General features: G+C 58.8%; 3 protein-coding genes and 1 long non-coding RNA gene across 20 annotated transcripts in view; 3 read left to right on the top strand and 1 right to left on the bottom strand.

Annotated features, from left to right (window-relative positions):
- RNF121 (ring finger protein 121) overlaps nucleotides 1–1,616 on the top strand; it is an 88,661-nt gene extending 87,045 nt beyond the window's left edge. For both annotated transcript variants that reach the window (XM_002708529.5, XM_008264615.4), the window contains one exon: nucleotides 289–1,616. In XM_002708529.5, coding sequence (XP_002708575.1) covers nucleotides 289–409 — 121 coding nt within the window. In that variant the 3' untranslated portion in view covers nucleotides 410–1,616. The remainder of the gene's footprint in view (nucleotides 1–288) is intronic.
- IL18BP (interleukin 18 binding protein) lies at nucleotides 1,284–5,644 on the top strand. Of its 6 annotated transcripts, none has more exons than XM_070077940.1 (7): nucleotides 1,284–1,424; nucleotides 3,157–3,196; nucleotides 3,526–3,614; nucleotides 3,955–4,122; nucleotides 4,684–4,807; nucleotides 4,879–5,026; nucleotides 5,247–5,644. In XM_070077940.1, the coding sequence occupies exons 3-7, from the start codon at nucleotides 3,587–3,589 to the stop codon at nucleotides 5,343–5,345; spliced, it is 567 nt and encodes a 188-aa protein (XP_069934041.1). In that variant the 5' UTR covers nucleotides 1,284–1,424; nucleotides 3,157–3,196; nucleotides 3,526–3,586; the 3' UTR covers nucleotides 5,346–5,644. The 6 variants fall into 6 exon arrangements, with proteins under 6 accessions (XP_069934041.1, XP_069934120.1, XP_008262846.1 ...); XM_008264624.4 differs by lacking the exon at nucleotides 1,284–1,424 and adding an exon at nucleotides 1,550–1,688; XM_070078019.1 differs by lacking the exon at nucleotides 3,157–3,196 and having other exon boundaries at nucleotides 1,286–1,424.
- Nucleotides 5,645–5,729: 85 nt separating this feature from the next.
- LOC138849870 (uncharacterized) lies at nucleotides 5,730–8,816 on the top strand. The gene is made up of 2 exons (XR_011389086.1): nucleotides 5,730–5,861; nucleotides 8,609–8,816. It is a non-coding gene; the product is annotated as an uncharacterized lncRNA (long non-coding RNA).
- Nucleotides 5,965–25,187, bottom strand: part of NUMA1 (nuclear mitotic apparatus protein 1) — an 86,757-nt gene continuing 67,534 nt past the window's right edge. For 9 of the 11 annotated variants that reach the window (XM_070074676.1, XM_070074681.1, XM_051822730.2 and 6 more), the window contains 21 exons: nucleotides 24,812–24,892; nucleotides 24,043–24,130; nucleotides 21,754–21,877; nucleotides 21,138–21,295; nucleotides 20,761–20,878; nucleotides 20,564–20,681; nucleotides 20,113–20,253; nucleotides 19,188–19,310; nucleotides 15,684–19,064; nucleotides 15,208–15,249; nucleotides 13,723–13,791; nucleotides 11,867–11,986; nucleotides 11,561–11,779; nucleotides 11,286–11,443; nucleotides 9,891–10,137; nucleotides 9,024–9,252; nucleotides 8,087–8,223; nucleotides 7,578–7,754; nucleotides 7,264–7,380; nucleotides 6,964–7,164; nucleotides 5,965–6,641 (listed from right to left, as the gene is read on the bottom strand). In XM_070074676.1, coding sequence (XP_069930777.1) covers nucleotides 6,630–6,641; nucleotides 6,964–7,164; nucleotides 7,264–7,380; nucleotides 7,578–7,754; nucleotides 8,087–8,223; nucleotides 9,024–9,252; nucleotides 9,891–10,137; nucleotides 11,286–11,443; nucleotides 11,561–11,779; nucleotides 11,867–11,986; nucleotides 13,723–13,791; nucleotides 15,208–15,249; nucleotides 15,684–19,064; nucleotides 19,188–19,310; nucleotides 20,113–20,253; nucleotides 20,564–20,681; nucleotides 20,761–20,878; nucleotides 21,138–21,295; nucleotides 21,754–21,877; nucleotides 24,043–24,130; nucleotides 24,812–24,892 — 6,060 coding nt within the window. In that variant the 3' untranslated portion in view covers nucleotides 5,965–6,629. The remainder of the gene's footprint in view (nucleotides 6,642–6,963; nucleotides 7,165–7,263; nucleotides 7,381–7,577; nucleotides 7,755–8,086; nucleotides 8,224–9,023; nucleotides 9,253–9,890; nucleotides 10,138–11,285; nucleotides 11,444–11,560; nucleotides 11,780–11,866; nucleotides 11,987–13,722; nucleotides 13,792–15,207; nucleotides 15,250–15,683; nucleotides 19,065–19,187; nucleotides 19,311–20,112; nucleotides 20,254–20,563; nucleotides 20,682–20,760; nucleotides 20,879–21,137; nucleotides 21,296–21,753; nucleotides 21,878–24,042; nucleotides 24,131–24,811; nucleotides 24,893–25,187) is intronic. The other 2 variants (XM_051822749.2, XM_051822742.2) reach the window with 2 other exon arrangements.

Below are 25,187 nucleotides of genomic sequence, written 5' to 3' on the forward strand. Positions count from 1 at the left end.
CTGCAGCTTATCCCTCTGCCACAGCACCAGCCCACCTCTCTCATGTCTGTTCCATCTTTTGTACCTGGGCCCTCTGCCCTCCTTTCCCCACTCTGCATTCATCCCTTCATTCCAACATGAAGAGCTAAAGAGAGGCTGGCTGGACCCTTCTAGAAAGGAGCTTCCTTTCCTTCATGATTTCTAGCACCTGGAGAATGGAACCCAGCGAGTGTCTGGGAACACCTCCCACCCACGCTGGGTCAGCCTCGGCAGCTCCCACAGAGCCTCTTTTCTTTAACCTACGGCCAGCTGGGAGAGGCCTCATGTCATGTATGGGCAGCTGCTGGATTGGCTTCGATACCTGGTAGCCTGGCAACCTGTCATCATCGGCCTGGTACAAGGCATCAACTACATCCTGGGCCTGGAGTAGCAGGAAGAGCATCAGTGGAGAACCCGCCCCGCCTACCATGGACCTCAGGGCACTCTCCTCCCTGCCCACCACGACTTCCTGGGTGGGAAAGACTCAAAGGGGCGCTTGGGCCACTCAGGACCCCTCCGGCTGTGTCCGGGCTGGGGAGGGATATGATGGAGAGCCAGCCAGTGGGGCTGTCAGCAGTGGGGGGCTTTTTAAAAGAAAACTATTTTGATGACTATATTTAAAAAACCTTTTTTATTGTGGAGCACAGGAATGCCCCCAACCCCCGGCGTCATCCTTCCTGCTCCAGCAGGGTGCGAGCAGGGCCGTGACACTTTTGACTTAAAGGAGCCTTCTCCCCTCTGGCCTGGGGGTTCTCGGGCGGCCGAAAGCCTCAGCTTCCTGAAGCCCTTTTGCATCTCTCGGTGGGGCTCAAGCCTCGTCCTCTGAGCGGGGAGGAGCTAGACAGCTCAGGCAGGCGCCCCAGGAGCACACTGAGGCGTGAAGGGTCTTCCTTGTTGCCCCGTCGGCACACAGAATGGCTGTTTTTGGCTCTGTCTCCCCTGTCCAGGAGCTAAAGGCTGGTTGAGGCCAGTGGAGCCTCATCAGTGACTTCCAACAAGGGAAGCCCTGGGCACAGCCTTCACTGAATGGGGACAACAGGTTACCTGCCCTGAGCAGGACTGTAGTCAGTGGGGTAGAGAGGCCATTCGTGTACTATTACGCCTGGCCGTCGGAGTGCTTCAGGGCCTCTTGTGCAAGCTGATCCTTCAGCCAGGAAGTGATGACATGTGCCAAAGGCCACTCTGCCACACCACTTCCTTCCTGAAAGCCTGAGAGTGTACATGTGTACATGTGCGTGTCTCTGTGTGCGTGCTCAGCAGAGGATGACGGGGAATTTCTCCTGGTCACTGTGCCCTCGAGGGGATTCCCAGCCCAGGGAATGCCCTGCATGAGCACCATCATTCACGGGGCTTGCCTGGGCCGGACAACAGCCATGGTAGGCGGTGGGCAGAAGGATAAGGCCTCGGTGAGTAGATTTGGAAAAGGGCTCCCAGGCAGGCTCCAGCCCTGCTTCTAGGAGCTCTGGAGGACATAGGAGGGCACACGTCGGCCTGCAGCACTAGGGCGTGTGGCTCAGCAGGCCTACCCCTTGAAGGGCAGCAGGAACCAAGATCTTGTCACTCTGGTCTGAATAAAGCTCCGTGAGCTGGGTTGGAAAGCGGCCATCATCTTTTCTTCTCTGGGTCTGGGGATGTCTTGTCTTCACTCATCTGGCAGTTGAGACCTGGAGGTAATTGGCCCTGCCCTCCCACAGTCCCCCACCCCCCAGGGTCCCTGATTATGGTGGAATCCTGGGCCCCTGTCCTAGGGTGTAAGGGTCCCTGGATCCCCCTTAGAGGTGACTCAACTACCTACTGAGGGCCACTCAGGCTGGGCTTCTTTTACTCAGTTGTTGCCCAGCGCCGTGCCACTATGGGCACGTGTTCTGAGGGGACTGGAGACTGGGAATGGAAGAGCTCAGAATTACCCTCCCTTCCACTTTTGTACCCCCACTCCCCTGTCGGGCTCATGTGAGATGTTGGGGCCAGACTGTCCAAGGCTTTCTTAATGGTCCTGAGTCTCATGACTGCCTAGTGGCCAACTCTGGTCTTAGTTACCTGTGTGGGGTCCTGCGTCCTCTCTCTGCAGCCCCCAGTGGGCCGTGTCTGTTCAAAACCCCAGGTGGCCTCACCGCCTGGCCCAACAACTGAAAATGCTGGTGCTCCTCGGGAGGGAGCCTCGGGGCCCCAAGAGAACTGTAAACTGGAAAAGAGGATGAGACTTGGAGCCCCACGTCTAAGGGAGGAATAGGGACCTGGTTTTCCTCCCACAATAGCCTTGGCATTGCAGCTGACAGCGTTGCTGTCAGACCTCGGCCTCCCTGTCTGTGCAGCCTCCTATCTGGGTCACAGACAGACCTGACGCCCAGCTCGTGTCCACACTGGCCGCGCTCTTGCACCGTGTCTCCCGGCACCAGCCCTTCTGCCTCCACAGGTACATGCAGGACCCTGTGGGCACAGAGCCTCTCCTGCTCCTGGCCCTGCTCCAGCCCTGTTGGTCCCATCAGTGACCAGATGATCGATCGTGTAGCGGCTGCTGCCACTGGAGCAGTGCCAGGCCACTCTGCCTCCTTCCGGGAGGCGCCCTCCCCTCCTTTCAGGCCAGCTTGCACGCTGATGTTCAGGTGGCATGGCTGTGAGTTCCTGCACACAGGTGGAGAAATGCTTGCAGCACAGACAGAACTGCTGTGCGCCTTGGGGCTCCCACAGGGGAGGGAGTCTCAGGAGCCAGAGAGGGCGAGTCTGGACTTATCAGGGAAGCCACACCTATGGTCCTGACCACAAGGGCTAGGTCAAGAGCAGTGAGAAGGGTTTACCTGCGTGATGGGGAGGTGTCGGGGGAGGTGGCTGACCTTGGGGCAGGTAGTTGGGGGTGTCCAGGAGCCTGAGAAAGGCTGGGATGTGGGTGGGCTCTTGGGGTTCCCAGTGCCTTAGAACATGGACCCCTCGAGGACCACGTGCCTGCTTCTGAAGGGTGGTGGTCAGGACAGAACTGAACTGAGACTCCTAGGAGGGACTGGATTCTAGATCAGTCATGCATGAAAAACTGCGAGGATTTCGAAAACTAGAGTGAAAATGAAAGCGGAGTGGCAGGGGCGGGGCCTGGGGGCAGTGCTTTCCCAGCAGGATAATCCTGCGTCCTGCCTTTCCCCGAACCAGCTGTAGCAGTGGAGAACACACTCCCTTCCTGTGTGAACAGGTAAGTCTCTGAACCCTTGGGTGTCAGTTTCTGCCCTTCGTGGAGGCGTGAGTGTGGGCTTTGTAGCCGTCACTGTGTCCAAAGTAATGAGCTTGGGGGGGGGGGGGTGTCGGGATTGTTCCGCGGTGCCAGCCTGTCTCTCAGGAGTTGTCATCTGGGACAGATGGACAGGACTGACTGAGTATACAGCCCGGCCTGGCAGCCCGCTACATTCAGACCTGAGCAAGGCTGGGGAGTGGCAGGAAGGAGAAGGCACAGATGGCTGGGATCTAGGCGAGCTGTTCAGAAAACGTGGGAGTTGACCACTGCCCATCCCTTCCTTTCCCCAGAGAAGAGGAAGTTGTCCCAGATATAGAGAGAGCCAGGCTCGCCAGCTCCCGACACTGCATCATGGCCGTGAGACAGAACTGGACTCCAGGTAGGACATGGGCTGTCTCTGCAGGTGGGGTGGGAGTCCGTGAACAGAGCGGAGCAGTGAGCTGCCTCGGAGCGTTCACCCCGAGTGAACTCTACCCAGCCTCCCCATCGTGCTGTTGCTGTAAGCCTCTATCCAGATGCTGTGGCCCCATGCCAGGGCTTCCCTGTACTCTATTCAGAAAGCCCAAGGACTGGGGCTCTGCCTGTCCGATTCCCTGGCCAGAGCTGGGGAGTTAACAGCCTTAACAAGCAGCAGCTCCGTCTTGAGTGGAAACAGGAGCCGGAGTGCCGGGCATAAGCAGGCAGCTTAGCTGCCAACCTCTGTGACTGTCCTCTCCCAGAATCCAGGACTTTGTGGGTCTTGCTCCTGTGTTCCCACACCATCACACTCCTGGCCAGAGCCACACCTACACCTCAGAACATCGCAGCTGCCCCTGGCCCAGTGTTTCCAACAGCTAAGCAGTGCCCAGCACTGGAGGTGACCTGGCCAGAGGTGGAAGTGCCACTAAGTAAGTATCAATGTTGGGAGCCTAGCCAGGGCACAGGGCTGAGAGGGCGGCTTTGGGTTCCAAGTGTCCAAAGGTTCTCTTAGCCCTACCCTTACCATGTGCTACCAGCCAGGGCCACTTGGCTGAGCGCCCCCATTCTCTCTCCCAACCTGTTACCATGGCTGTGGACTTGGTAGTTCCCGGGATGCTCCCTAGCACATGGGGCTGAAAGGACTGACATAAAGAATGGTCATAGGACCTCCAAGACCCTTCACTGTCCTCCCAGGCCCGGTCCCACCCCCCAGCACTTTTTAGCCCCGTGGCCACCTCAGGGGAGTAGCAGCTGCTTGTGCTGCCTGCCTGGCCTTCTGGGTCTGAGCAGGGCACTAGAAGTAGTCATCACATGAGCTGGGGACCCTTCCCCAAGTTGTAGACAGCTGTACTTGCCCTTTAACCCCTTCCCCAGCCAGGGGGCTACTGGGGTTCCTGACCTGGGGGCAACGTGGGGAGCTGGCAGGTCGCACAGCATGGCAAGGGGACGGCTTGCTGTGCGCGAGGGTTAACTGCTGCCTCTGTCCCCAGATGGAACGCTCGCCTTGTCCTGTAGCGCCTGCAGCTACTTTCCCCACTTCCACGCCCTCTACTGGCTCGGTAACGGTTCCTTCATCGAGCACCTCCCGGGGCGGCTGTGGGAGGACAGCACCAGGTGAGGGCCGGGCCGCAGAGGGAGGCCTCGCCCTGTGGCCCTCTCATGACTGTCTGACCCCTCTGCTCCAGACGGCAGCGCAGGAGCAGAAGCACCTGGCTGTGGAAGGCCTTGGTGCTGGAGGAGCTGAGCCCCACCCTGCGCAGCACCAACTTCACCTGTGTGTATGTGGACCCTGCACAGGTTGCCCGGCGCCACGTTGTCCCAGCCCAGCTCTGGGTGAGGATCCAGGGTCCAGAGCTCTGCTGGGGGGGGGGGGGGGGCTCTGGCAGAGCAGCCCCAAGCTAATAATGCCCACCATTCCCAGAGGCCAGCCTGCAGTGTAAACAAAGAGGAATGAATTTGGGCTCGGTGAGGCATGACCGAGGCATGACCTAGAGGAAGGTGACAGATTCTCCCATCCCTTGGTCCTGATCCTTGCCTACCTTCGCTTCTGCAGGCTGCGCTGAGGACAGCCCTGCCCTCCAGCCGAAGCCCAGCGCCACAGCTGTCCACATCAGCAGAGTCAGGACTCAGCACAGCAACAGCACAGCCTTGACCAGAGCCTGCGGAGCCCCCTCCCTGGAGAGTGAGCAGAGGCCATGCAGGCGAACGGCAGCTCCTCCTCATCCACCTGGAAGATCTCAGTAATCCGTGTGCCTCCTCGTCCCGAGTCTCTGTACTCTGTCTTGTTCAGAAGGCCTGGTGGTGCTTAGTAGCCATGCACACAAAGGCCCTGCCTACGTGACTTTCCCAGCCCCGAAAGCTTGTTGGAATGCAAACAACCTCCACACTTGGAGCTCTGGCCACGATCTGAACTGACTCCATGCTGTATAAACCATCTTCTCAGTGCTGTTACTCTCGTGGCCTGTTCCGGGGAAGGGAGGGGCAGTGGCTGCTTCTGATCTGCAACTCTACTTTCTCATCCCCAGCCAGGCCCATGCTGGGTCTTTGTAAAGGATTACGCGACGCAGGCATCATAACATCTGCTCACTCAGCCCTCAGTTCCGCTCACAGGACAGCACTCAGAAACTAGAGACAAATCCAGGTCCTTGGAGAAAAAGAGAAAGAGAAGGTGAGGGCGGATCCTGGGGAAGTGTGGTCCCAGGAGGAAGGCTCTGAGAGCAGACACTAGAAGGCTTCCTCCCCTTCCCACACCCATCAAGGCAGCTCAGCACTCAAGGGAGAAAAATAGACTTTATTTACAAGTAATAACATTTAGAAAAGATCCATCCCTGGCCCTTAAAAACCTTCCCATCACTCCAAATCCCACCCCAGTGCAGGTCTGAGGAAGGTATGGCGTGAGCTGCCATTGAAGGCTGCCCCCACACCACCCACCCCGAGACACAGGGCCCCTCTGTCATGGAAGACAGCATCCTCTGGGCAACTATGTCCTTGGGCGAACGTGGGCAGCCGGGGGCGCTCCCACAGCTTGTGCCCAGTCCTAGGCTTCATAAGCGCCCGCCCTTGCTGGGCGCAGCCACCAGGAGCAGCAGGAGCCAGAGCTTGCTGCTGCAATGGTCCCTTCTAAATCCAGAGGCTGAGAGGAAGACTGGCTGGGCCCAGGCATCATCTGGTTGCGACGGAGAAGTCGCTCTGCTCTAAGAAAAAAAATCAAGAGGCAAGGTAGGGAGAGCCCACGCTGTCCAAGCGCCAGGCCTCCCAGGCCAGCTCTGAGAAGGCGCCCACGAAGGTCCAGGTACAAGCAGGCATCACTGTCTCCAAGGGTTTGGCCACCACTGGCCTGGGAGCTGAGAGAAGGCACTGAGAGGGACAGGAGGAGAAAGCCTGGGCGAGGGCAGCATCAGGGACACAGGTGAGACCGCTCACTGGTGCTGGCCCTTTAGTGCTTTGCCTGAAAGAGAGAAACACAGTCACATGGCTGGGTGAGACTCCTGTGTCAGCCTGCAGCAGCTTGCCCCCCAAGACCTCTCTGCTCCAGTCTGGGATCACCTCATTCGTGGGCCTAGACACATCCAACTACAGGTTACCAGCTGCTGGCCACAGGTAGCTGCAGTGAGATGACATCCTCAAAAATGAGCCAGGATAGGGGACACCATTACCCCTCTACTGACTGGCCAAGCTCAGGCCCGTCTTGAACGCTGCCCCCTGGGGACAACTGGAAGGTGCCTATGCTCTCGTCATCTTCCCCCCTCCCTCCTGGCCAATGCCTCTACCTTGCCCTTGGCCCGAGGAGTGGCGGTGGTGGTGGTGCTGGCTGTGGTGGTGGCAATGCGTGGAGAGCGGCGGGTTCCACTGCGGGTGTTGGGGGAAGCCTTGGCTGGGGCCTTCTTGGAGGCCCCCCTCCGCAGAAGGCTTGTCCCCAGCTTCTTGGGTGTGTTGAGGATGCTGAAGGCCATTGACTGGCGCCGGTCAGCCTGTGGGGCAGGGACGTCAGACTGGGTGCTGCACCACGCCCTCCAGGCCAGCCTGCTGCTCCACCGTCCCTGCATCCGCGCCTTCAACCCCAGCCTGACCTGTTTAACAGCAGCCGCAGCCGCTTTCTTGGGGGCCTCAGTAGTGCTCTGTCTACGCCCTTCGTGTCGGTCCCGGGGAGTCATGGGGCGTGGGAAACAGCTGGTGGCCTTCTTAGACTAAGGGGAAGCAGACAGATGGACAGATGTGGCAAGAGGACGGCACGTGCCAAGCCAGGTGTCTTGGCATCAAACAAGCAGACTTAGAATCCACTTGTCCAACCCGCTGCCCTCCCCAGCAAGGCCAGAGGCTTCCCCGATGATCCAGTTTTCAAACTTGGTGAGCTGGACTTGACCTGGGCACTAGTGTAGCCTACCTCAGGAGTGCCAGGGCCCTGGTGGGTCTCTAACGAGACTCGTTTGCGCTGCTGCCGGGTGGTGATACCGGTGCCCTCGGCGATCTGCGCCGGCTGCATGCTGGCTCGGCGCAGGGTCTCCCGGGGATCCCCAGTTTTCATCTCCTCGTCTGTGATGGTGGCCAGACTCAGGGATGGCTGCAGGGGTGGAAGCAGCAGTCAGTGGACCCCAGCTGGGGCTGCCTTAGAACTCCAGGGACCTAGCACCTGGGCAGCTGGACCTCGCTCTCTACGGCGGCCTCCCTTGTTCTCTGCCTGTGCCCTGAATGGATGGCTCTGAGAAGAGCTGTCCTCAGCGGACACTTCTCAAGCTTCTGCCCAACCGCGACGTCACCCTGAGCTCCCTCCCCGCCACCTCTTCTACCTGCAAGCACAGGGTCACCCTGCTCGCAGGCCACGGGCCTGTTGCTGCTGGATGGGGTGGGATAGCCAGCGGGGGAGGGAGGACCTGTATGTGACCCAGTGCTCACCCTGGACTCCAGGGGATAGCAGGTCTTCAAGTGTGGGGGGCACACTCGATTGCGCTGCTGCAACTCTGCGATGCGGTTCCAGTCTTCCAGCTGCTCGGGCTCATCCTGGCAAGTGCCCATATAGAAGCTGTTCCTTCCTGTGGAAGGCCGAGAGTGCACAGGGCTGGAGCAGGCAGGTGCCAACGTCCCTTCCACCTCCCCAAGAGGCTTCAGGCCTAGTCCCCTGGCGTCTTGCTCAGACTCAGTGCTGCAGGTCAGGATGGGGCGACAGACCACTTCCATCACAGAGACTTGCTCACTGCGCTCTCCCTGGGGCTGGGGAGAGGGGTGGGGTTTGGAGACTTGTTGCCCATCACCCAGAGAAACCAACTGAGCGCCAGGAATTGATACTGGAGGCTCCAAGGAGACACAAGTGTGAGATTCTTGGGGCTGGTGCTGTGGCATAGCAGGTAAAGCTGCCACCTGCAGTGCTGGCATCCCATATAGGCGCCAGTTCAAATCCCTGCTGCTCTTCCAATCCAGCTCTCTGCTATGGTCTGGGAAAGCAATGGAAGATGGCCCAAGTCCTTGGGCCCCTGCACCCACGTGGGAGACCAGGAAGAAGCTCCTGGCTCCTGGCTTCGGATCGGCACAGCTCCAACTGTTGCGGCCAGCTGGGGAGTGAACCAGCAGATGGAAGACCTATCTGCATAACTCTGACTTTCAAATAAATAAATCTTTTTAAAAAGTGTGAGATTCGAAGACTCCTAACAGCTAAGTGTCTCACATGCTGGGCATCCTGGCCCTCAAAGGAGCATCCCTGGTTCACCCTCACTGAGGAGGTCGCAGCACAGCCCCAGACAGGCAAGCGCCTGCAACTGGAAGGCAGCAAAGAGACCAGCTGTGGTCTCCCTGTGCCAGGGGACACTCGGGGGTGGCGAGTCCTCAGTCCCCTCACCTGGAGGGGCCCCGCTGGACACCCCTGCCTGAGAGCGGCGAGCAGAGCTGCGAGTGGTAGGCCGGTAGCCAGGCAGGCTGAGGAGAGCTGCGTTGCCATCATCAGGAGAGCCCAGGCGGGCCAGAGACTGGGTGGAGGAGGCGGCGCGCGGGCCAGCCTGGGAAGCGGGGGCAGACTGCGTGCTATAGAAGGACGAGTTGGCGCTGTCCGGCTCCTCCACGTCGAGCTTCTGGAAGACAGGATGCATCTGCTGGGGCGGGTGGGCAGGGGAGGTCGGTAGAGAAGCCTCCCCTCCCCTCACGTTCGCCTGTGTTCTCGGCTTGCACATCTCCAAGAGACAGACCCTGCTGCCACAAGCCCTCACAAGGGGCTGAGGCGGTCAAGAGCTTTCCATGCATTTTTTTCACTGAGTCTATTAACAAGACTTCAATGGAAGAAGGCAGAGCTAATGTGCAAAAAAGGAAATGTGCCTAGCCCCAATCCCACAGCTATGACAGGGCGAGCTGGGGCTGGAACCCATGTCAACTGAGCTGTTCACCCCACGCTTCCCAGGACCTGGGCCTGTCCTTTCTCTAGCTGCTTGGTTTCCCAGGGTGCCCTGTACCTGTCCTCTCCTCCCCAATCTCCTGTTGGAGACCAGGAAACACAGGGCCCAGAGCCTGAGAGGCCACGATACATTCCAGCTGTTTGGGCTGTGCTCAGACACACAGGAACAGTTCCGCGTGGAGAGGACACGGGATGGAGTCAGGAGACTGGGAGGCCCTAAGCAAATCGCTGCCCTTTGGAACATCTCAGCTCTCCCATCTGTGTCACGGCCTGAGGACGCCGTGAGTGTAACTCCTGCAGCCCCACTCCCGGCAGCCTGACCTTGGTCATGGTGATGTTGATGATTTGCGTGGTGCGCCGGCGAGCAGAGCGGGTCTTACGGCTCGAGTCCAGGAAGACATCCCCCAGGGAATCCAGGCTGCTCTCCAAGGGGGGCTGACCCCGGGCAGGGATAGGGGTGAAGTAGAGGCTCTCCAAGGATTCTACCTTGGGGGGCAGGCGCTGGGAGATGGGCGAGGCTGGCTCTCCAGGAACGCTGGTGCCATCTGGCTGGGTACGGGGCAGCTTGCTGTGGGAAGGCAATCTGCTGAGGTGTGGTTCCTGGGCCTGGAAGGCATTTATCCATCCCTCTGCTCCCAAGTGACCATCTCCCAGCCTTACAAGCAGATGGGGTCAAGCACAGCTCTGGTTTTTCAGCAGTACCTGGGCCCTCCTACTCAATCCACTCCCATAGCTTCTCCTAGCACCTTCACACTGGCAACTTAGAGCTCTGTGCCTCAGCCAGCTGTCCCATCACCCCTGATGCCCGCTCCTGCACTTCCTGCTGCATGTCCTACTTCACTGGGTGCTAGCACCCTCCACCCTGGCCCCCAAGCCACAAACATGGGCCCAGTCCTACCTCGTCCCTCTCCTGCCAAGCCTAACTGCCATGCCTCCTAAGCAGCTCTAACTGCACCCCTCTCCGTGCTCCCCACCTTCGGGGGGCCCTCATCTCCTCTCACCTAGACTTAGGACGGCACTGGAAAGAGGCAGCAGACTGGTGACAAGCAACAACTTGGGCCAGGCTGCCCCGGTTCAGACCCTTGTTCTACCACTGTGGAACCTTGGGCAAGAGCCCGCCCCCTATCGCGGTTTCAGTCTTGCCATTCTAGGAGATGCAACAGAGAGCAGCTATCCCAGAAGGCTGCCGGGGGCAGTGATCAGTTCTAATTGTGCACAACAGCGTCTGGCACACAGTAAGTGAAATATAAGTGTTAGTGAAAACAGTAAATGTCTGTCGTGCTGTAACCGCTCCACTAGCTTTCAGAATCATCTAAGATGCAGACGTAGCAGGAACTCCTCTCGTAGGTGCCTTGGTGCCTTCAGGATCAAGTCTCAACACCAGCCTCCCAGGGAAATCCAGCTGCCTGATGCAATCCTGGGGCGTCTCAGCTCTGTGCGTGCTGCTCCCTCCCGTCCACCCACTGCACATACCTCTGGGTTCTTCAGGACCAGCAGGTGCAACAGCCTTGAGCTTTTCCTGACTACTCACTCCTCTACTCCCACTGTGCCCTAAACAGACATCCGACATTACACCTGCTAAGCTTTAAGAATAAACTTCCAGAAGGCAAAGGGACCACACCCTCCTTCTCTTGGCAGCTCCAGGGCCCGGGATGCAGCCTGAGCAACAGTAGGCACGTGATGAACAAGACTTAGGGTAGAAGGGTGGCTCCTGACCTGGTGATACTCAAGGGGGTCCCCTCCTCGCAGCTCAGATCCAGGCTGTCAATACTCAGGTCCAGCTGGGGCTTAGCCTGGGGCTCACGGCTCTTTAAGGCATCAGTTGCCACCTGGAACCTTCCTAGGTCTCGAAGCTGCTGGTCTGCGTGAGCGACCTGGGAAGGAGACAGCCAGAAGGAGACTGAAGAAGAGCCCAAGGCAAGGGTGGCTTATGGGAGGAAGACAAAGACATAGTCAGATGGCAGAGGCACGCCTGTCCAGCAGAAACTGACCTGCGCCTCCAGGCTGCGCACCTGCGCGGTGAGGTGGCGGCAGGTCTGTTCAGCCTCCTTGGTCTTCAGCCCAGCCTGCTGCAGCTCACGGCCCAGCCGCTCTGCCTCAGCCCGCAGCTCCTTGTTCTCCTTCTGCAGCTGCTCTAGGCCTCGCAGCTGCTCCTGCAGCTCTTGGTTCTGCTGCTTCTTGGCATCATAATGGGTCTTGGCTTTTTCCATCTGTGTGGGTAGCGGGTGCATGGGTGGGGTTGGGCAGAGGCTGAGGGCAGGGGGATGGGGCAGAGAGGGTCGTGCTGGGCTCCTTACCTGGAGCTTGTAGTGCTCAGCTGCCTGCTCCTTCTGGCTCAGCTGGGCCTGCAGCTCGGCCAGCTGGGCCTGGAGGCGCTGGGCCTCCTGCTGGCTCTCGCCTCCTTGGGCCTGGAAAGCCTAAGAAGAAAGGCAGCAAGGCTGTTCTCGCTGCCCCAGCCTCGTGGGCTCCACGGGCGTTCCAGGCTCCTGCACGTCCTCAGAATGCTGCAAATGATCCTCTCACCCTCCCACAGACATGTCCAGTCTACCGTCTGCAGGGGCGTTCCCACAGACATGTCCAATCTACCGTCTGCAGGGGCATTCCCTAACCAGCTCACACCACTGCTGCCACGGACAGTTCTGACGTCACTGCCATCTGTGAGACCACATGTGGCGTCTCCCCTTCTCCATCTGCACAGCCTCCTCAAAGAGGAAGGGGAACTGGTCCTCAGGGAACAGCGGGTGTGGGGCATGGAGCCACGGAGGTACTTGGTGTGTGAACTCATTTCTCCTCAAACCTACTCTGAAAAGTAGCTTTAGCCTCATCCCAGAGAGGGAAACTGAATTCAGACTTATGCGGACCGACCAGGGTCACAGTGACTAAATGGCAGAGCAAATGGGCCCAGTGCCTATGGTGGCTGGCTGTGTCCCAGCAGCCTCCTGGATCCAGACCGAAACTCCAGAGCCGGGCATGATCCTCTGTCCAGCTTCAACGCTGGCAAGTGCTTAACCTGTTGTGGGTCCCGGAGGGGAGCATCCTGCCCTTGCCTCTCTTCCAGCACAGGGCAGGCCCCAGAAAGAATGCAGTCAGGACAGGGATGGAGGGGATGGCAGTGAGTCCCAAAGCCCCTGGTACCCAGTTTCTTTGTCCTCAAATAAAGGCCCTGAAGCCTCAAACCACAGCAAATATTTAGTCACAGAAGGTGACAAGGTTGAAGTCATTAAGAATACCGTTACAGGGCTGGCGTTGTAACGCAGCGGGTGAGGCTGCCACCTGTGACGCTGGCATCCCATAGGGGTGCGAGTTGTGCCCTGGCTGTTTCACTTCTCATCCAGCTCCCTGCTAACAGCCTGGGGAAAGCAGAAGATGGCCCAAGTGCCTGGGGCCCTGCATCCACATGGGAGACCTGGTTGAGGCTCCTGGTTCCTGGCTTCAGCCTGGCTCAGCCCTGGCCTTTGTGGCCAATAGGGGAGTGAACCAGTGGATGGAAGACCTCTCTCTCTAATTCTGCCTTTGAAATAAATAAATCTTTAAAAAAAAAAAAAAATGGCCTGGGCAAAGCAGCAGAAGATGGCTCAAGCGCTTGGGCCCCTGTCACCCATGTGGGAGACCTGGAAGAAGCTCCTGGCTCCTGGCTTTGGCTTGGCTCAGCCCTGGTCTTTTCAGCCATCTGGGAGGTAAACCAATAGATGGATCTCTCTGTACCTTTTTCAAATAAATCTTTTAAAAACATACAGATTGCCTGGTACTGCTCAGGGCTGACACTGCCACACCCTGAGCTCAGGCTACTGAGGCCAGCACTATCCAACAGAACCTTCTGCCCTGCTAAAATGTTTGCCACCTGTGCTGCCAGTTGGTAACCCTCGCCATGCGACACTACTGAGCAGGGGAAATGCAGCTGGTGTGAGTGAAGAGCTGATTTTCTGTTTACTCTGAATTCAAATCTAAAGAGCCATCCAAAAGCAGCGGCTGCTGCAGTGGGCAGTGAGGTCTAGTGGGATGGGACACAGGCAGAGGCTCCTGAGCCTACGCAGGCCGCCTCTGCCCCCACTCCCACCACAGCCCAAGGGCTTCCGAGGCACCTCCCCTCCCCCAGCCTCACTGTGAGGCAGCCAGAGGTCAGGCCCGTGCTGCCCGCCCCCAGCTGTCCCACCTTCAGCTTCTGCTGCTGCATCTTGTTGGTCTGGTCATAGTCAGCCAGCTTCTTACTCAATTCTTCCAGCTGGGGAGGAAAAAGAAGGGCAGACTCAGGAGGCCTTCCCCTGTATGTCTAGCCAAGCTACGGGAAGTCCCCGGACCACCACACCCAGTGTTCTTAGAAGAAGAAACTCAAGCCTTCTTTCTGGCCTCCAGTTAGGGCACAGCCTGATGCCCAGCTGGCTGGCAGGGCCTGAGTGAGGCAGCACACCACACCGATGTTGCCAGGCCCACCTGCCCAGCCCCTCACCCGCCCCTACCCTGCAGCCACCAGAGCTGGCAGCACTGGCTCCTCACCACCACCCAGTTCCTGCCACTGCTCCCCAGCCACCCTTCCCAAGCTGGGGTAGGAACGGGGGCCTGGCCTCTAACTAGCAGATGCACTCAGTGACTGCCCACCCCGCCTGCCACCCAGACACTGCCAAAGCAGAGGCCCACAGATGCTCAGACCTCGTCCCACACCCACAGGCTGTTAGGGCTGCTGCTAGCAGTGTGGCTGCTGTGTAACATCAGCATTAGGGGAGAGACGCTGGAGACGAGAGCAGGGACAGCACACATCCTCCAAGCCCGCCCCACAGTCCCACAGAGAGAAGAGCAGAGCGAGGCGGGGCAAGAGGGAAGGCAACAGCCACAAGCAGCCCTGGCTCGTCCAGGCATTCCGGGAGTTCACACATGACCAGACAGCAAAGGGGAGAGGCAGGGGCTCCACCGCTAACTGTCTGCTGTCCAATCTGACTTCTCATCCTCGGGGGCTCCTTGGAGGTGAGAGAAGGGGGTCCCAGTCCTTAGCAGGCTCGAGGAGACTGGGGAGGAGGATGGTAGAGAAAGGTGTTCTCACAAACACCAGTGCAACAGCCTCAACGCCCTGGAGCAGAGAGAGAGCTGTGAGGAAGAGCAGTCCAACCCTGTGTCCCGCCTCGGGGCAGAGCCCACCTGCTCCTCTCCACGTCTCTCCACTATGCTTAGGGTGCAAGCTGCAGAGCGCTGGGCGGCCTCCTGGACCCGCACCCTCCCTAACCCTGTACATCTCTCTCCTTCATGGCTTCAATAAACCCGCACTCCGTGGGAAAGAAGAGTGCCATGAAAAACAGGGCCCTAGGTACCTGATATCCCTTAGTCGGATGTCCCTAACCAGAAACAGGACTTGGGAGGCTCTGGAATCCCAGGGACTGAGGTCGTCAGGTATGGGAAAGATGACACCTATGCTACCTCTTTCCTTGACAGGAAGCTGAGAGAAAAGTGCAGTAGGGTGGAGAGGCCGACCTGGGATGGGTGGGATGAGGCCCCGGGGGGGCCAGCACACTGCACTCCTGGGCAGACCCTGCCCCCTTCACAAACAGTTCACAACGGGAGCTGGCGGAGGCAAGCTGCAGCCGGGGTCATGCACCGAGACTGGTCACCGCTTAAGCAGCCAGCATTTAGCGAGAACCCCAGGCATTACCTGCTTAGTCTGCTCTCTCTGAAATACCTCTAGCTGCTCCACCTGTGCACGGGGGAGGAGCAATGGAGACAGAGTGAGATGGGGGCCAAAGAGGCACCAGGCTGAGCTCACTGGGGCTCTGGTACTTTCCCCCAGGGAACTACACTTCAGGCTGTTTTAGAAAATGCCAGTTAGGCTTCTTCTAGGTCCCAGTGGCTCCTGGGACCTCCAGGGCAGCTGTTCCTCTGCAATGGGTTGGTGGTGCTCCCAACTATCCAGGCACGGAGCCCCCAGGTAAGGGAGACCACGGGTATTTTCTTTAGGACTACAGAGGCTTCACTCTTGAGCTCTACCAACCGCCTCTCCTTTTCAGCCTCCAGTGAAGGAGACAAGCAAGACCCTGCGGTGTGGGAGCCAGCAGCCCCAGAACACAGAGGAACAGTGTCCCTGCCCCCTCAGGTCCACAGCTCTGAGGATGGGGGAGCCGGGCACGGTACCTGGGCAGTGAGTTTCTGTCTCTCTTCCTGGAACCGCTGCCTCTCCTCCAGGACCTTGGCTTTGGCACCCTCATACTTCGCAGTCATCACCTCCAGCTCCCGAGCAGCGCTCTGGGCTTCCCGCTGCATCTCAGCCAGGCGGCTCTCAGCATCGGCCCGCACAGAAGCCAAGTCTTGGACGTACTTCTCCCGGGCCTGGTCCAGCTCCACTTCCAGGAACTGCCGGCCAATGCTGACCCGCTCGCCCAGCCCCCGGTTCTCCTCTGCCAGCAGGCCGTGGGCCTTCTTCAGCATGCTCAGCTGCTCAGCATAGCTGGCCTTCTCCGCCCGCAGCTGCTGGGCTGCGCGCTCCTGCTCCGCCACCTTCTGCCGCAGGGGCCCCAGCTCCCCGAGCTCCCGCTGCAGCCGCATCAGCTCTGCCCGCAGCCCACCGGCTGCCTGCTTGCTCTGCTCCAGCTCTTCCCGGTGCCGTTTCTCGGCGGCTGCCTGCTCGGCCTGCAGCTGCTGGCAGAGGTGCTTCGCGGGCAGCAGCTCGCTCACCAGGGCCTGGGTGCTGGTGTGCTCCAGCTGCAGGGCGGACAAGGCCTGCTCCTTCTGGAAAAACTTCTCCTGCCAGGCCTTCAGTTCCTGGCCCAGCTCCTCGGCTCGCTCCGCCTGCGAGGCCAGCTCCTGCCGCAGGTTCTCTGAAGCCACGCGCTGCTTCTCCGCCTCCTCCCGAAGGCTCTGCACCTCCTCCCGGAGGGCGGAGCTGCGCTCAGCGGCTCTGGCACTGCTGCTGGCTGTCTCAGCCTGGAGGAGGCGCAGCCGCTCTTCCAGCTTCTGGCTCTTCTCGGACTCGGCTATCACCAGTCGCTTCAGCTCCTTGCTCTCTCCCTCTTTCTCCAGGACCTGGCGGTTCAGGATGGATACCTCCTCCTCCAAGCTGCTGATAAAGCTGTTTTTTCTCTCGGCCTCCTGCTGGCTGCGGGCCACCTGGGCCTTCCACTCATCCTCAGCCTTGCTATGGTCTTGGGCTTTGGCACGGAGGGTGGCCAGCTCCCTCTGGGCCGAGGCTAAGGAGCCCTGACTACGTCCCAGCTCCTGGGTCTTCTCCTCTAACAGGCCCTGCAGCGTCTCCAGAGCCCGGTCTCGCTCAGCCCGGGAGGCCCGCTCGGACTCGAGGCTGTGTGCCAGGCCGTCCACCTGCTCCTGCTGCAGCTGGCGCTGCTGCTCCAGTTTACGCACCTCTGCCTGCAGCGCCTCCAGCTCGGGGCCTGCTGCTTCCGTCTTTCCGGCAGCCTGAGGCGCAGCACCTGAGCTGGAAGCACCCTCTCCACTGGCCGGCCCCAAGGACTGCTCCTTCTCCCTCTTGGCCAGCTGCTCCTTCAGTTGCTCAACAGTTTGCTGAAGCTGCCCCAGCTCCGTTCTCTGGGCTGCCTCCTGCCCACGCAGCTTGGCCAGCTCCTTGTCCTTGTCGTCCTTCTCGGCCACGGCACGGGCCAACGTCTCCTGCAGGGCAGCAAGCTTCACGTGCTGCTCATTGAGGGCGTTCTGCAGCCGCATCTCCAGTTCCGCCTTGGCTGCCTTTTCCAGCGCCAAGTCGGCTTGGGCCTGGCCCCGCTCCTGGGTCAGCCGTGCCACCTCCCTCTCCTGCTGCCCGCGCTCCTCCTGCTGCTGGCCCTGGCTCTCCATCAGTGCGGCACGCAGCCTTTCCAGCTCGCTGCCCATCTGCTCTGCCTCACGCTCCATGGCCTGCAGCGCTGCCTGTGTGCTGCAGAACGGCCGGCCCTGCTGCTCCTCCAGCCACTCGGGCTCTCTGTCTCCTGCCCCCGGGGACTCCTTGAGCAGCTCTCGAGAGGCGGTCTCCTGCTGCTCACCGGCCTTGCGCACCAGAGTCTCCAGGCGCGCCACCTCCTTGCTGGTGGAAGCCATCTTCTCCTGCAGAGCGGAGAGGTCGTCTGCAAGCTTCTGGGCCCTGCCCTCCTTCTCCTGGACCTGCTGGTGGGCTCTGGCCAGGCTGGCATGCAGCTGGGCAAGCTCACTCTGCTGCCGGCTCATCTGCAGCTCGCTCTGGGCTTCCATCCCAGCCACCTTCTCCTTCGCCTCCCGCAGCTCCTGGCGGGCCTTCTCACACTCCTCCTTCAGGGTCACCAGCTGCTCCTGCAACATGGCGCCGTGCTGCGCCTCCTCGCGCTGGCTCTCCTCATAGCGCACCCGCCAGGCGGCTGCCTCCTTGCCGAGCTGCTCACACTCACTCTCAGCCCTGCGCTGGGAGGCTTTGGCCTCCGCCAGCTCCTGCCGCAGAGCCTCACTCTCAGCCTGATGGGCCTCCCCCAGCTGCTGTAATCGGGCCTCCAGCCCCCTGCGCCCAGCCTGCTCTTCCTCCAGGTCCTTGCGCTCCTGCTGCTGCTGCTCCACCAGGCGCCGAGTCTCTGCCTTCAGCTCAGAGACACAGCGCTGCTGCTCCCCCAGGGCCTCGGCGGCCCTGCGCTTCTCTTCTTCAAGGCTGCCCTGGGTGACTTTCAGGGCCTCCTCCAGGGCCCGCAGCTGCTCCTGGAGCTGGCCCTTCTCCTGGGCCACCCTTTCGTGCTCAGTGGCTCTTTGCTGCTCAGATCTCAGTTGGGCCCCGAGCTCTGCCACCTGGGCCTGGGCCTCGTGCTGCTCCCGGTGAGCCGCCTCGACACAAGCCTGGAGTTCCTCTACCTTTTGGCTCAGCCCTGCCTTCTCTTGCTGAGCCTGTGTCACCGAGGCCAGGGCACCATCCCGGGCTTCAGTAGCAGCTTGCAGCTGCTGTTGCAGCGTCTCGAGCGCGGCAGCCTTCTCCTGTCCCAGTGCCTCCAGCTGCTGGAGAACCGAATCCCGCTCCCTTAGGTGGGCCTCTCGCTCCTCGGCAGCTCTGGCCAGCTGCTGGGCATGATCTCGCCGGGCTGCCTCCTGCTCCTTAGCGGCCTCCTCCAACTGCTGCTCCTTCTGTTTCAGGCTGCTGCTCAGCTGCTCCACCTGCTGGCGGAGGCCTTGGGCAGTCTGCTCTTGCTGTGTGAGGCGGGCCTGCTCCGTCTGGGCCTGCTGCTTTAGGCTGGCCAGCTCTTGATCCTGCTGCTGGAGGGTGGCCTGGAGTGTGGTGCGCTCTGAGGTCAGAGAAGCCACCTGGGCGCTCAGCCGGGCCCCCTCAACCTGGGAGGCCTGCTCCAGCTCCTCCTTGGCCTGGCTGAGGTTGGAGATGGAGCCCTGCAGGTCGGCAATCAGACTGGCCAACTGCTGCTTTTCTTCTTCAAAGCGGCCCCGCTCAGCAAGCAGCTGTGCTTCTTGCTGGCCCTGCTCAGCCTCCAACTTCTCCACCCTGGCCTGGAGCTGGGTGTTGCGTGCAGCAAGAGAGGCGGCCTCTTGCTTCAGAGTTTCTACCTGGTAGGATGAAGAGACAGTGGAGGGTCAGCATGACTCCCGAGTCACCATGCCCCTCCGGAAGCTGGGGGTGCTGGGGCCCAGCTATGCACGCGGGTCTACTGGCTGCTCTTGGGTTCCTACCTGCAAGACGTCACCCAGCACCTCACCCTTCTCCTGGGGTGGGTTCTCCCTCAGCTGGGCCAGATGCTCTTCCAGCTGTGAAAGCTTTCCCTGAAGGATTTCATTCTTCTCTTCAAGGCATTTCTGGGAGTAAATAAGAGACCAGTGTGAAGAGGCAGAGTAGGCACCAGATTCCCTTATAGCCCCTCCTGAACTCCACACCTCCTGACCAAGACCTCCTTCCCTGGTCTAGAAGAAAACCATAAACCGTGAGCCTGGAACTGCGAGGGACCTGCCTTTCCAGCCCTAATTCTAGAGTGGAAGTCAGTCTTCCTGTGACTGCTTACCTCTCCTCCAGGCTGCTAAGTCTTGAATCCCAGGTTATCTAAACCACCAGAGCTCAGAACATGCACCAGGCAGCAGCAGCAGTGGCAGCCCCAGCCCGACACTGCTTCCCCACCTGAACCCAGCCAGGCTCTGTGCTGGGCACACCTCTGAGCCAGCTTTCCCATCCTCACGGCTGGGGGTGACTGCAGAGCTCAGTGCCCTGCCTGAGGCTACACAGTCAATCACTGGCAGAGCTGGCTTCTCGGGAAGAGCAGTAAGAACAGCAAATAATGCAGGGAGCACTCACTTGACACCACACGACGCAGGACGTGCTGCATATACATGATTTGCCAATGGTAATAAGGCAGCTGCTCATTAGTCCCATTTTAGGAAAGGATGCTTGGAGATACATTAATCTGCCCAAGACCCACATAGGGTCAACAGCAGCAACAGGATGCACGGGGCAGCGACATAAGCCCGCCTCTCTCCATTTTAACACACTACCAAACCCTGAAGAGAAGACAGCAGAGACCCCTGCACGGCAGAGCCGAGCACCAAACAGACATCAGGCCTGCACGTGGGGCGCAGACTGTGGCCCTGCTGCCCCGCAGAGGGTTACCTTGTCCTGCAGGGCTGTGCCGAGCTCCTTCTCCAGGTGGGCCTGCTTCTCCAGCCAGTCCTGAGTGGCCTTGCTGTGCTCCTCTGTCAGTTCGTTGAGGGCACCCTGTAACTGCTGCAGGTGACTGGCGAACTCCCGCAGCTGAGACAGACATGTGGAAATCCCCATCACCCAGGGCCGAAGCTGGCACCACTGCGGCCTGCTTCCTGCACGGAGGGCATGATGCCCCCGGTTATCCTTCCAAGCCGCTCAACCCAACTACTACTAATCAGACTCCGATTCAGGACCACCTGTCAACATGCGGGGCTGCAATCCAGGAGATGGGCCGAACAGGCAGGTCTCTGGGGAGACTAAAGCCTCAGACAGTCCTCAGGCCAGGGTGGTCTTCACAGCCCTCACTTGGGAGCCTCTAGCCCTGAATCCTCCTTGCACAATCCAGACCCCCGATCACCTTGAAGGAAAGGTCCCCGTTCTCCTCGGAAAGCTGGTTAATCTTGCGATCCATCTGGCCCTTCTCCGTCCGCAGGTCCTGGCACTGCTTCAGCGTCTCATGCAGCCGCACGGTGAGGCTGCGAGGGAGAGGGGCAGTGAGAAGCGCGTGCGGCCTTTACTGGGGGCAGGCAAGGATAAGAGGAAGGGCCAGCACACCTCTCATTCTTGCCTCGCAGCTCCTCGAGCTCCCTGGGCTCCGGCGGGCTGGCCGCCTGCTTCTCGCTGAGCAGAGTCAGGCGGTCGATGCGCTGCTGCATCACGGCTATCTGAGCATCTGGCTCGGGGGGGCGGGGAGGGGGAGAAAGTCAGCCCAGAACCACCGGGAGGGCGGGGTGGGGGAGTCTACGGCATCCAATCGAAGGGAATGGGGGATGGGGCAAGGGAGAGGCCAGCCTCCCGGTCAGCCTGGCCTTAAGCCCGGGAGGTGCTCTGAGCATCAGGGCCCTCCGAGGGGACGAGACGGGAGGTGAAGCTGTATCCAGTGCTCCCAAACGCCATGTGGCCACCCGTCTGCCCGTGTGCCAGGCACCCACCCTTCTCGGTGAGGAGCTTGCGGTTCTCCGCCAGCTCCAGCTCCAGCTCATCCCTGTTACTCCTCTCATCTGCGAGCTGCTTCTTCAGCCGTCTCATCTGGAATTGCGGGGTGTGCAGGATGTCGCCCATGGGGGAGGCTGGGGAACCTGAGAGGAAGCTGAGGAAGCAGACGGCCCAGAGCCATGGTAAGAGCCTCACTTGTGAAGCCAGCGACGGGCAGGGACGGGGCAGGGGTCTCGGTGTGAGCACCAGCTGGGAGGACTGAGCACCTGGGCTCTATCTACAGGGCCGCTTCATGCTTCGTGACATGACCTGAAGAAAACTTTTCTTCCCCTCCCCCGTGCCTGGATTTCCTTGTTGCGAAAGCAAACAAAAAAAGGTGATGCTTCCCCCTTGCCTCTGCAGAGCCATGGAGAGAAGGGATTTGACAGTAATACCGAGTGAAGAAGGGCGTTCCATAAACAGGAATCTGCCAGAACAGACCCCAACCAATTCCCCAACTATGCCCTGAGCCCCAGATCAGCAGGGCACTCCAAGTACCCCCTGCTGTGGTCAAGGATTTGAGGACAGGCGCATACTACGGCCCCGTCCCAGGAGAAGAGGCCCAGGACATACTTGTTCCCACTGGAAGAGGAGGCAACCTTCTGTAGCTCTAGGAAGCGAACCTCCCTCTTGGCCTGGTGGCTGGGCGGGGAGAGCTCTTCAGACAATGTGACGGAACAGGCGGAAGGGACAGGAGCTGGGGAAAAGAAGTAGACAAATCCAGAAAGGTTAGGAAGAAGGTGAACAGATCCACATCTTAGTGAAGTCTGAAGACTTGCTGAGTGAAAGGGACTCCATACACTCAATGTCAACTACCAGCGGAGGCACCCGGCCCCAGAGCAGAACCAGTGCTCTTGCCTCTCCTTTAGTCTAGCCCTGCAGGGACAACCTGGGGCCCCTCAACGGGGCCTCCTCACAGCCCAGTGGCCTCTCACCTCAGAGCCTCTGGGCTCCTTCAGAACTCATCCGTCCTGAAACCGCACACCGCCAGCAGGCCTTCCTCAAAACCTTCCCTTCCCTTGGCTCCAAGACCACAACCACAGGACTCGCCTACCTCTCATCAGCCACTCTCAGCCCCTCCCACCTGCTCTTCCCCTTCCAGGAGTCCCCCAGAGGTCTGATGGCACCTCCCTGCTCTGCCCGCAGTGCCTGCATCTTTGATGGCCACCCACACGCGGACTGCCAGCCCTCCCATGCATTTTAGACTCATTCCCAGCATCTCCGCCTGACCTCTCAGGAGGAACATGAAATCCAGCCACTAAAAGCACCTGCCCGTGGATGCTGTCCTCACGAGCTGCTCGCCAGAGCCCTGCAGAACTCTCGCATTCTACTCATCTATCCAGCGCTCAGACCCGGATCCTCACCAGCCTGACTGGTTTCTGAACCTGCTTTCTCACCTACAGTACAAGCTTTGTAATAGGAAAATACTTTTCAAAACAAAACAAAAGACCGCATTCTCAGCTTCTGAGTCTAGACTAGTGATAATTTAAAGAGTGAAAAAGGGGTGGAGTTGTGGCATAGCAGGAAAGCTGCTGCCTGTGACGCCAGCACGCTGTTAGGACAATGGTTGGTTTGTGTTCTAGCTACTCCACTTTTTTTTTTTTTTTTTTTTTTTTTTTTTTTTATTTACCTGAAAGGTAGAGTTACAGAGAGGCAGAGGCAGAGAGAGCGAGCAAGAGAGGGAGCAAGAGAGAGAGAGATCTTCCATCTGCTGGTTCTCTCCCCAGATGGCTGCAACAGTCTGAGCTGCGCCAATCCAAAGTCAGGAACCCAGCTTTTTCTGGGTCTCCCATGTGGTACAGAGGCCCAAGGAGTTGGGCCATCCTCCACTGTTTTCCCAGGCCATAGCAGAGAGCTGAATTGAAAGTGGACAAATGGGACTCGAACCAGTGCCCATATGGATGCTGGCACTGCAGACTGGGGCTTTAACCTACTGTGCCACAGCACCAGCCCGGTGCTCCACTTGTGATTCAGCTCCCTGCTAATAGTCTGGGAAAGGAAGCAGAAGATGACCCAAGAGTTTAGGGCCCTGCCACGCATGTAGGAGACCTGGATGAAGCTCCTGGCCCCTGGCTTTAGCCTACTTTGGCGCTGGCCATTGCGGCCATCTGGGGAGGGAACCAGCAGAAGGAAGATGTTTCTCTCCTTGTCTCTCCCTGTCTATAAATAAATAAGTAATCTTTAAAAAAAAAATAAAATAAATAATAAGTGAAAAGAAAAAACAGGGCCAGTGTTGTGGTGCAGTGGTTTAAGATGCTGCCTCTGACACAGGCATCCCATATCAGGGCACCCATTAAAGTCTCTACTGCTCCACTTCTAATCCAGCGCCCTGCTAATGCACCTGGGAAAAGCAGCAGAAAACGGCCCAAGTACTTGGGCCCCTGCCACCTGTGTGGGATACCCAGAAGTAATTCCAGGCTGCTGGCTTTGGCCTGGCGCAGCCCTGGCTACTACAAGTATTTGGGGAGTGAACCAAAGGATGGAAGATACCTTTCTTTCTCTCTCTGTCTCTCTCCTTCTCTCTGGCATTCTGCCTTTCAAATAAATCTTTAAAAACAAATACAGTAGCAAAAGGCACGTGTGGGGTATGTGTTGTGTGTGACCAAGGGCCACCTACGGGCAGACACCACAGCGAATAATCAACTCTCAGCTTCCCTGGGGCTGGCAGCAAGGGGAAGCCCCACAGGGACTGGGAAGGTGGCAGCGTGGCCTAGACCAACCCCTTCTACCACCCACACTTCCCAGGCCCCAACTCTGTGCCCTGTGTGGAGGACAGAAACAACCTGCACCACACTTCTCAACTCAGGAGCCCAGCAGTCCCCAGCCCAGAGATGAGATGCTCAGGAGTGTGTCCCCACTCACCTTTCTGCAGGAAGTTCTCTAGGTCCTCATCAAGGTTTAGCCCATCCTCATGGTCCAGCATAAATTTAAGAATGACAGCTAATTCAGCCTGGGCCACAGAGAGAGGAAAGGAGCATCACTTCAGTGGTAGAGAGGCCTCTGAAGAGATGGCCGCCTGGAGCCCCAGCCTGCCAGGGCCAATCCCAGGTTCTCTGGAATCCCAGGAGCCTCCTGGATCCCACTCTTCCCAGCAAAGCCCAAAGCCCCCAGCCCAGCCAACACTGGATGAGAGACATGTTCACCCCACCTCCCCTCCCATCCTCCCTTAGAGATGCATCAGCATGCCAAACTCTGACCACAAGAGCAGTGAACAGGCAAGGAAGACAATCCAGTCAGAAATCTCTCATAGACAACTAGGCTGGCCTCTTCCAGAAGACCCCACCAGAGAGGAGGAGGCAATAAATGGAGTAGCAGTTTTGTTTAGAGACCATATAGGCACACATACAGCAATACATATATAAAGAGAAGAGTGATTTCTACTAGTGTACACAGCGCACTTAAATGTAAGTATCCCCAGTGAAGGACTTGGAAGCACACACCCTGTGAACAGGTTGCAGCTATCTCTGCAAACAGGATTATTATTCCTTCTTTCTGCTTTTCAGACTTTTCCCCCCAGACTTTCTATAATGAATAGCATGACCACTATCACCATCTCTTTAAGAAGAACAGCACATGCTCTGTGTGGAGCAGAGGCTGGGCCCGACGGGTGGACAGACGCATAAGAGCTCACCTGAATTTTATATTCGAGCTGTTCCCAGTCCCTGAGACTTCTGGAGCTCATGGTGGAGTGATATAAGAGCAGCATGGTCATCTAGAAGCCAAAGAGGAGGCAGTTGCTGAGTGAGGCTCTCTCAGTTTTTAGTACTCCCCCTCTGGCTGTCCCAGAGACACCGGGCCATTCTGGAGACTCTTCTAAAGCTCCTAGAAGCCTGCAGCCTCTGGCCACCATCCTTATCAGCTGCAGAAACACTGTTGCTTCACAGTGAGGACTCAACACACACTGTCAAGAAGCCAGGCGCCAGGATTCCCACACAGTTAAACTTCTGGGCTCATGGAAGCCTAGGTACAAAACTTAAGGCACCCTCCATGGGCCTGCACCCAGCAGG

Source organism: Oryctolagus cuniculus, chromosome 1, assembly GCF_964237555.1.
Source record: "Oryctolagus cuniculus chromosome 1, mOryCun1.1, whole genome shotgun sequence".
NCBI classification, from domain to species: Eukaryota; Metazoa; Chordata; class Mammalia; order Lagomorpha; family Leporidae; genus Oryctolagus; species Oryctolagus cuniculus.